General features: G+C 39.8%; 1 protein-coding gene across 3 annotated transcripts in view; it reads left to right on the plus strand.

Moving 5' to 3' along the window:
- The window catches only part of LOC121900052 (lisH domain-containing protein ARMC9), a 31,141-nt gene extending 21,928 nt beyond the window's left edge, over nucleotides 1-9,213 (plus strand). For all 3 annotated transcript variants that reach the window (XM_042415965.1, XM_042415963.1, XM_042415966.1), the window contains 3 exons: nucleotides 471-576; nucleotides 5,479-5,669; nucleotides 8,014-9,213. In XM_042415965.1, coding sequence (XP_042271899.1) covers nucleotides 471-576; nucleotides 5,479-5,669; nucleotides 8,014-8,036 — 320 coding nt within the window. In that variant the 3' untranslated portion in view covers nucleotides 8,037-9,213. The remainder of the gene's footprint in view (nucleotides 1-470; nucleotides 577-5,478; nucleotides 5,670-8,013) is intronic.
- Nucleotides 9,214-10,234: the final 1,021 nt, after the last annotated feature.

The following is a 10,234-nucleotide window of genomic DNA, read 5'->3' on the forward strand; positions in this document are numbered from 1 at the left end:
GATTGCATCAGAATTTTAAAACAATAAAGGCTGTGGCTTTCCATCACATTTCTGCACTCAGTCTTAATACATACTGTGTGTAGTGAAAATCAGCTGCATATTTGTGGTACAATTTAATTTCCCTTCCACCTGTTGTTCTTTATTTGGTTGATTTTTGATTTATTTGATGTGATGCCCAGTGTCCACGAGGCAAGGAAGCTCCTGGAAGTTTATGCAGAAAGCATAAACAGTAAAGTAAAATGGGCACCAAATGTCTAACGCCTACCTTGTGTCAACTTTTTTTTGCAAAAATCACACAACACTGCACAAGATCCACTGTGACATCCTTGTCCATTCTGACGTTTCCATTAAACTAGTGGCATGGCATCAAGTGCTCATGTGTGTTAGTGACGTAAAATGTGTAAAATTACTGTTTTTAACTTTTTATTTTTTATTTCCTCTCTGTCACACACAAACATACACACACTCAGACTCAGAATGTGGCCGGTTGTCTCAGGAGTCAGAGTTGGACAGACAGTATGAGAGCCGAGCCAGAAAAGGACGTTCCCAGGAGGAACACAATGGACACTCTGCCAGGTAAATTCACACACACACACACACACACCTGTGTATTTCCATGAATGTTGTTGCAATTTTATGGTTGAAACAAGTGTCTCTTGATGGACTTATCTAGGTACTATATTTGATTTAATTGATTTAATTTGGACTGTCCATGAAGGGAGAAACAAATGTTGTCTTAGCTGCCATCATGGACTTGTAAGCTCCCATGAATAACCTGTGGAAAGATGGTCATCATGTCACTTCAGAGGAGGAGACTAACTCTGTCTTGACTGCAAGCAATTGTAGTCAAGTCACTGTTTCAGTTGCTTAAAGATGGTGGATGAAAAGTTACAGTGCAATGGCCATATATACAACAAATCCTGAAGGCATCTGTTCTAACTGAGTGGGCAAGTGCTGTATATAGATGGTTGGTGAGTGAACCCTGTATGAAATCAAACTGAGCCATCCTTATACAGTGCTGGCTGTCATTCTCTGAGAAACACTGAATTCTGTGATAGATGAGCAATAAGTTATGAAAATGAACAGTTCAAATGAAACCGAGGAGAGGATTTAGTCAGTTGTTTGGTGGCAACTACTATAAAAGGGACTGAACCAGAGTTAGGCTGTTTGGGAATGATGTAAATACAATAATACAGCTATAAGTCGGCAGCGGTTCCTCTAAAACTGAGATGTGTGTCAGTGTATTTGGAGAGACTTGGCAAGAGTGTTCTCCAACACCGATTGGTGACTCAGCACTGCCAAGCTGGTCTGTGAGACTGTGACATGCGTTTAAACGAGCAGTGCCCACAAAGAGACCCATTCAGTCAGACCTCCCTTGCTTCTCCTCTCCTTGAAATCCCAGAGGAACTTGACTCCTGAATCCCGCCAAGAGTAATGAGCCCCAGGAAACCGCTTCATTTATCCCCCCACCCCATCCCCCAGGAACGTAAAACACCTCTACAATACAGCCTGGCTGCGTCTGACTTCAGTAACCTCATTTCACCCCAGTTTGGGAGGCAAGACTTTTATAGTGAGAAGAGATTTCAGGACACAGTCATTGATATTCAGGTGAATAGAATCCTAGCAACACAGCAATTTGGCAAAAATCAGATGAGCAATTCATACAGTATTTTTTTAGGTTAATGAACACACTTTTTGGCTGGACTGCAAGAGCAGGGCCAGCGCTACAAACCCGATTGTCTGTCTATCACTGAGTCAATCACTGACTGACTGATGAAGTCACACCATTGGTTGGCTTGGTCAGCTGACAGCCATAAAAGCTTGGGACAGCCAAGTATCCCAGAATGCATTTTGCACCAAATGGCGGCGATGGTGGAGATTGTGAGCCAGGCCAAAAACTGTTGTAAATTTCGCCATAGGACTGTTAATATGTCACTTTATTAAGTTATTAAGTGGAGTTATTTATTAAGTAATTTTTTCATTTAGATTCCCAATATGTGGTCAGTTTATCCAAATAACGCCAATTTGGAAATTTGCTCCTGTGTTGTTGGAGATGTTAGGAGCTGCTGGCCAGATGCCAGCAGCTCATCTCAGCTGCTAACAGCCATCAGCCCTACTCCTGGGATGACCGGCCGTCGTCAGCCTGGGGTGCTTTTTAACTTTATTCAGAAAAATCTGCGGATCTTGAGGGTCGGATCTTAAGGGTAAAGCGCTTTTAGGGGTCGAAAGACTAAAGGTGCAATATAAATGCAGTCTATAGAGAAACATAGTGTTCCTGTCTCCCAAAGTGAGCATAGTACTTTAATTAATGCAACCACATTATATGCTTATCATGCTGCTTATTGCGTGCATTCTTAATAGAGAAGATAAATGCTCTTTTTGTAATTATATGGTAGAAATGCTAGAACATGCGTTTATTCAGTGTGTACATCATGTGACAATGTTTTTCAGTTGGACCTTAAAATATATTTTGGTAAGGAAATTTTATTTAAAGAACATGATTTGTTATTAATATTCAACAATCCTAATTTCTCCAGCAACGAACAATATGTCATTTATTTGCTCATTATTTTAGCCAAATTTTTCATTCATAAAATGAAATTCTTGAAGACATTACCATCTTCTATTACATTTAAACAAACAGATCTAGCCTATATCTTCAAACATTTCATTCACGGTCCAGCCATATACTAGGTTTTGACCTAGTCTTGTTTTTACAAGGCCCTGCTTCAAACTCATTCAGTTACACCAGGTAATACCTGGGGGATCAGACAGGCTGTTCTCTATTCAGACATCAAAGTTAAAAACCAGAGTGGAGAAATGAAACATGTGAATTAATCACCTAGATACAAAATCTGGACATTAAATAGGGAACAAGTATGTACTTTTAAACAGCTGTTTAATATAACTTGTTTACCACTTGTTTACCACAAAACTAGGTCGACGTTCTCAATCAGGTCAGGTTTTCATTTGCACATACCTTTAGGAAGATACTCTCCAAAAGTGTGTTCCATTATTTCCATTTGTAACTTTCATCCTGTTTTGCCCATCTCTAAGATAACAGCTCTTTTTTCTAAGCATACTTCTGGTATTAAGATTGTCAATCATGCGCCTATCAGGTCAGTATGCTGTCATTCTCCCAGTGATCCACTGGGGCCCTTGCACATGAGGAAGCTTCATTGGTTGTTCATTGGTTGGGCTTGGGTATTGTCACAAACACCACCACCTGACTACTGAACAATTAGAGAAACCCTGGTGCCCTGACCCCACTGCCGGATCATTGCTGCCATATCACTTTGCATGGTGATGGATTTATTGCTGCCTGTCCTTCAGGTTACAACTGAGAAACAATGATGTGTTTGTGATGTCGAACAACAGGACATTGGTAACCTGCATCAATAAGCAGAGAGCAGTCCGTTCTGCCCGGCCATTGAAAGTTACCATGTGAAACTTGGGTATTGGATACCCTACTCACATGTGCTCACACATACCATGGCCAAGAAAGCAGTTATATGCCTCTACATGACCAAATGATTAATTGGCAATTCCTGTCATTCCCAGGATTATGTCTCTTCTGGACGCTGTTAACATGGCGCATGGTGTGAGCCGGATGATTACTAGGCTCCATTCCCACCATCAAATGGAGGACATTAGAGTTTGTAGTACTGTTTGAGGTTAACCAGGTTCTGTCAATGTGGCCTCGCTTACTACTGATAACAGTGCTGGAGCACGGAAATTGTTATGTGACCCAAAGTCATGGCCCTGTGTTGTGTTGGTGTCATGATATGGCAAATGTCTGCCTCCAGTCAAATCAGTGAAAACAGGGGGCAAAACCTGTGTAGGTAAATTTCAATGTGCTGTTCCACAGGTTTGTGAGTATAAAAGCCTGTAGAACCTGTTATATTCCTCTAACTGTGTTTAAAGAACTAGTGTTATAACTCATTTACACATTAAATTATACCTGATGATATGAGGGATGTTGGAGCCAGTGTGACTACTGTGAGAAGAATGAGTTTGACTGAAATCTGCCATCTATTATGATATAGGATTGCTTCACAGGGTGTAGGTCATTTGGCTCCTGCCTGATAAGGCCATTAACAAAGTCACATTCGGTTTCTCAGACTCACAGAGACATGACTACAGATTGCCCTCTTTGTGATTTCAGTAACATAATACGATGTCTTTTTTCCAATGCTATTTGATTTGCTCATGTAAATTAGTCACAAATTACTGTGTAATCACCCAGTGAAAGTCTTCCCACTATGAAGTAGAAATACATACTAGTATTACATTAGTGTGCATAATACAAAAGCACTTGACTCTACTTGAATAGACCCAGTGTAAAGTTTTACCTCAATGTCTTTATCCTATTAATGTTATGTAATATTATACAGTATGACAGACAGGTAAAACTGCACTGAACATTGTATGGGTGGAAAAGATAGTGGCAACAAACTCCTGCTCAGGTCAAATCTAAGTTCAGGTACTCTCTGAATTTTGAAGTTTGAAGGAAAAACTTAAGCTTGGTTTAAACAATGTTACAGTAAAATGAAGTACAAACAGCATTCAGGTGCATCTCATTCAATATAATTAGGTAGGTAAAGGCTGAAGAACATATTTTTCTTTACTTGCCAGCAGACTGTACAAGCATGTCTCTAATACCTGTTTTGATTATTCAGAAATATGTAGCCCAAACCTTAAAATTGTGAAGACACACTGATGCTCCTTTTAAACATCTTATTCATGATATTTATTGTGTTTCATACTATCAGCAAGCTACAAAAATAACTAGAAATCACAAAAAACATAAAATGGCAACATTATACAAATGCAATACATATGAAGTAGTCTTTTAAAATCTATATGATATGGATGACCCTGCTACCCTGCTGATAGCTGTCCCTACTGGGTATCTCGGAAGTATCAATGAAATAGCTTGCCACACTATCACCAGAAATGGAGGCGAATCAGCTAACACAAGTTAAATGGTTGCTATCAAGTGTCAAGGGCAAGAGTCTTGTGCAAGGTTGAAGTTGTACACGGGACATCCGTGATTTCTTCTGTGTGTGAAACGTGTGAAATGAGATCTGTTCATGGCTGTAGTGTCTCAAGGCTACTGAGCAGCTCATCAGATACAAAGATGAGCTTTCTCTGAAGGATCCTTCTAACCATAACCAAGTGAGAAATGAAGAGTAGCTCTATTAAAAACTTTCCTTGAAACAATTAATCGATAAACGGCATTTTTTGTATCTCAAAAGGATGACTGGGCATATGTAGCCCTAATATAGATTATGTAGATGTAGGTCTACTTTTCTTAATTGAAGTGTTTTCTTGTCCTGTTGATTTTCAAGCCAGTGTCTTTTGTGTATTGTGTATATAGTATATATTAGTGTTTTAATGTACCAAATGATTTCAGTTACAGAGCAAAGCTCATTGGTTATTTCTTTTTCTTCCTCCCCTTCTATTGACTGCCATCAGCGGTGATTATATCCCTGCATTTGAAAGCCAGCCCAAGATTCCCCGGACACCTGACGCAGCAGCCAGCCAGAGCAGCACTCACCGAGGTCGAGGCCTGGCTCTGGCGCCCCAGTTTTCCCAGTCGGAGCCACAGCAGAGCAGCCGGCCAGGCTCTGCCAGCTCCGCAGAAGGAGGGGCACGACAAAGTGGAAGTAAGCATATGTTATACGGGTGCAAAATCAACACCAGCCGCCAGACAGTGTTGGCAAATTTTGGCTCCAGCTGATTACCTGGTCTATTCTTATTGCCATTTTGGCAGATATTCAGTCATGATTTGGAGGTCCACCACTTTTGAAAAAAATCAAGTTGGCTTAAAAACATTCAATAGTAGCAGTAGCAGCCTAGTAGATAAATTTAACATTTTTGTATCTTTCTGTCAGTCTTTATCTCGTTTCCTAGCATGCATTTTTAACTTGTCCACCGTCAGTAGGTGTTGGTAAGACTGGGCTTGACTAACCAAACAGGTTTTTACCAGATTTGACCTGTCTAGTCCTGAAAACAAAAGATGACTTACCATAACATAGCAGCAAGACAAAAGCGGAATTTACTGTAAGATGACAAATCGTTCTCCTATTTCCCTTTGGCTCATATCTAAAGTTACACACAAGGTTTTCAGTTTTAACTGGAAGTCTGTAATAAAATCTGCCATTTTAATTCAAAGCTTTTCCATAACTGTGTGTTGTCGGTGTCCCGCCAATGTTAGAACTCCTAATGAACCAGGACATACTCCGATATTCATTCACACTTTTATTTTTTCATTCACTTACAGGTGTCCTTTATAGTTACCCTTTAAAGCATTTGAAGCTGAAATTTTAGACTTTTCTGCTGGACTTGAACATTGCCTTTTCAATCTGTACAGCACTCCTTGTCTTTTTGACTTTCCCTCTAGCAATCTTACAAAAAAGGATCACCATGAATCAGCGGAGTATAACTGGATTGGGTTTATTTTTATTGAGAGCAAAAGAGCCATAAAGTTAGACTAGGGACATACTGTTTCTGCTTGTTTACTGTTTCTCACAAGCACACAGATAGACAGTTCCTATATGGCTGTTAAAACAAGTAAAAGAGGGATATTCATTTTTTAGTCAGCTCAAGAGACATATGGTATTATCTGCATTTGATACAAAATGGCCATTACTTATCACTGACACATTTATATTTATATAAAAAATGGAAAAAACAAATTGTTTTTGTTGATCAGCAATGACATAGTCAATCAGTCCAACCCTACCATGGTCCCATATTTATCTGCTGTCAATTTAAGATCTTAAACATAGAACTTGAGTCACTGCAGGGTTGATGGCTTGATCAGTTGCTCTGGTGCTCTTAGCTGGGTGATAACATCACTCCGTGCTCTCATGCATCTTAATTGCATTTGATGAGCGATTACCTCCGGCTTTTATGCCGGGTGCCCATACCATAAAGCCTGTAATAGGGCCTAATAGTAAGTCAAAGCCACTGCATCCTCCTGTGTGTGTGTGTTGTACTCTTGAGGTCTGGCATATGTCAGGCATCTATGTACTCATAAGGACTTTACTTAATCGTAGCTCAGCTTAAAGGGAAATAGGCAGACACAAACGTCATAGCAAACAAAATTAGCACAGTTTTACTGTGAGCTTCTAGCTTTTATTGGTATGTCCCTGCTAGCTTTTTCTTGTAGTTTTGTCTTTTTTTTTAACTATCTTTCCAATTTATTTTCACTTGAGTGCAGCTTCTGCTAACTGTCAAGTGTAATTATCCCTAACATTTGCTGCTTGGTGGAGTCCTGCTACAGAGGAGAGAACACCAGCCACACGCTGAGGCAAGATCCGCTTTAGGCCTACTTTTGGTAAACACATCCGCTGTGACTGACAGAGACGCTCCTTTGGCTGAGTAAAGATAGAGGAGGCGTTTGTGTAGCTGACTGGGCCACCCACTCAGCTGGCGAAAACAAGTAGGGGAGCTGCCGCTGCTGCTGCTCCGCCATGTTGAGAGGATGGAAAAACTGCATTATTCTACCCAAGTCATGTCGACAACACTGACTTGACACGATGACAGATCCCCCTTATGTTGCCATGCAACGGGAGAAGGTGGTGGAAGTGCAGCAGTGTCTCTTAGGACAATCACTCAATGATAAATGTGATGAGGAAATCTGTTTTCTTTCTCAGATAGGAAGGGGAAAATAAACAGAACCAGAGTCCTTACTATTTTAGAAGTAGGTACTTTGAAGTTATACCAAGCTGAACAAAGGATATAATAAAATTTAAGCTTTATTTGTGTTGAGTAAAACTGAAGAAGCACCCTGGTGTTAGATCCACACTTTTCCAATATGTTCAACTGTCCCAACATGTGGTATGTAACAGTGGCTAGTATCATTTTTCTTTTTTCATTTTATATATAAATTGAAATCTGGCTGTCCTCTACCGTCTCTTCTCCACTAACCCCCATTATCGCCCCACCCACCCACGCCACATGCCTCCCTCCCCTCCTCCCCCCACCTCCTCTCTCCTCCTTCAGGCAGCCAGTCAAAGCGGAGGTGAAGAGGGAGCTGTCACCATGGAATAGCTCTATCTCCCCCGGAGCATCGGGCTTCCTGTAACATCATCCCCCCAGGTTGTGATCAGGGTCAGGGCAACAAAGATGGTTGAGGATCAGCAGCAGGAGGAGGAGGAAGAGGGGCTGGTACAATGTGAAGGATTGTGGCCCTGCATTTTTTTCCCTCTTTGGCTTCAGCACAGACTTCTGTAACATAATATGAGGTCAGACAATAATCACAGCCCCCAGCCAGCCAGCCCTGTGCACCTTTTAGCCTCATTTGGCCCTGAATTTCTCCACTCTCTCATCAAGGTTATAGTGGGTACAACTAAATATGGGCAACATCCTGCAGCTATGACAGAATTGTTGTGTAACAAGATGCTGGTGTTCTGACTCGAAAGTGTAACTCTGAGTTGGTGATCACCTTTTTCTCCATCTGCCTACTGACTTATCAGTTTTCTGACTTAAGCACATTCCTTTCATTACATCAGCAGTCCCATAGAAAGCTTCTTCAGGGAATGAACCCTATTTAGACTTAAGCACAGTACGGTTTTACCCGTTTTAGAGTTTAGGAAACCTGATACGATGAGGTAAGATATTTAATTATTTTCATGATTATCACAAACTTTAATTAATTTAATATGAGTCGCACCGAGGATGTTTTTTGTACATATGATTTGAAAAGAAGTAACAAGCTCCTTTGCAAAGTTCTCATCTTGATTCATAAATCAATAATCCTCTGAATTTCACTATGTACTGTATATATCGATTTTTGACCACAGTGGGAAATATCCGTCCACATGAATAAATGATTGTACCAGCTTTACATCAAATATAAAAACATTAGCTCGTATCAGAGTAGCTGCTCTTGTTTAACTTCAGAGATGTTTACAAGAATGACACAGGTCCTGACATGACTCGTCAGGCTAGTGCATGGTTTTAAATACTTTAAGAACTGCTTATTTCTATTGATGTACACCACCATATATACAACATCTGAGAAAAAAAAACTTGAATTTGCATGAATGTCTTAAATCCATCATTGTTTCTATTGTACATTTGCACAGTGTCCAGTTGCTGTGATGTATAATTGTTAGCTGCTACATTTTTGTTGTAATGTATTTTGATAGTAACTGATTTCGATATTTTTTAAGTGATTTTAAATAAATGTGTGAAATTTCACCTGTGTTCTGGTTTTAAGAATATATCTTTTCCCTTTGAAGTAAAAATATTTATTTTTACAAATTTTGATGAAGGCTTCTTCGCTACATCCCAGTAGGCTGCTGCCAAGATCTGCAGCTCAGTGCTGAATCATAAATCACCTCCTCTTACATGCAGTAATTACTGCCTCTGAGTAGTTATCATGCCGTGTCCTCACCCATGTGCTACAATGTGCAAAGAAAAAACTTGTGAACTGAGATTCACCCTGGCCAACTCATCTGACAGCTGCGCCCTTAAAAAAGTCAGGTTTAAGTCTTTATCAAAGTCCTCTTGAGACATTTAAGATATCCTATATTTTTACTTGTTCCTCATTTCTACGTGATAATCACAGTCTATTTACTCCTGTACTATATTACTCAATTGAATGGCTGCTTTGACAGCAAGTGGACATTCACAGCAGGTTTAATTTGCCATTCCCTAGCAGGTGAACTGGATGAATTTGATCTATTCAGAGTTTTGGAATATAATACTTGCGTATAGCATATAATCAAACTGCAGTTCATTCTCAGCACACAGATGCAAATGTAATGTAGTTTAAGAGCCGAGCCGAGCGGCATAATGTGATTTTTTTTACAGTTGTGCAGAATAATTTTTAAGCACTAAGATGACATGACATTGCTGGCAGCAACTTTTCCTCACCATGTTCAGGGTGTATTATACTGATCATCACTGATGGAACTCTTAAAATGGAAATGATGGAATGAGAAAAGTGTGTAATTTGAAAATGGAAATCAGCAGAAATGCAGGATTTATGTTACTGCTTCACAGTATCACCAATTCTACATCCATGTTCAAGTTACATGCTCAAATATGACAAGTCAAAATGTCTTCAATAAAAAAAGGCCTACACCTTAGTTTATTATACTTTTTACACACGCCTTAATCTACCAAACATAAAACCTTCTCTCTTGAGTAACTACAACTTAAGTTCCTTTGACCAAGATGCTCAGTACTCTTTAACACCTCAGCAAGACATTGCTGA

This window comes from Thunnus maccoyii, chromosome 7 (assembly GCF_910596095.1).
Source record: "Thunnus maccoyii chromosome 7, fThuMac1.1, whole genome shotgun sequence".
NCBI lineage: Eukaryota > Metazoa > Chordata > Actinopteri > Scombriformes > Scombridae > Thunnus > Thunnus maccoyii.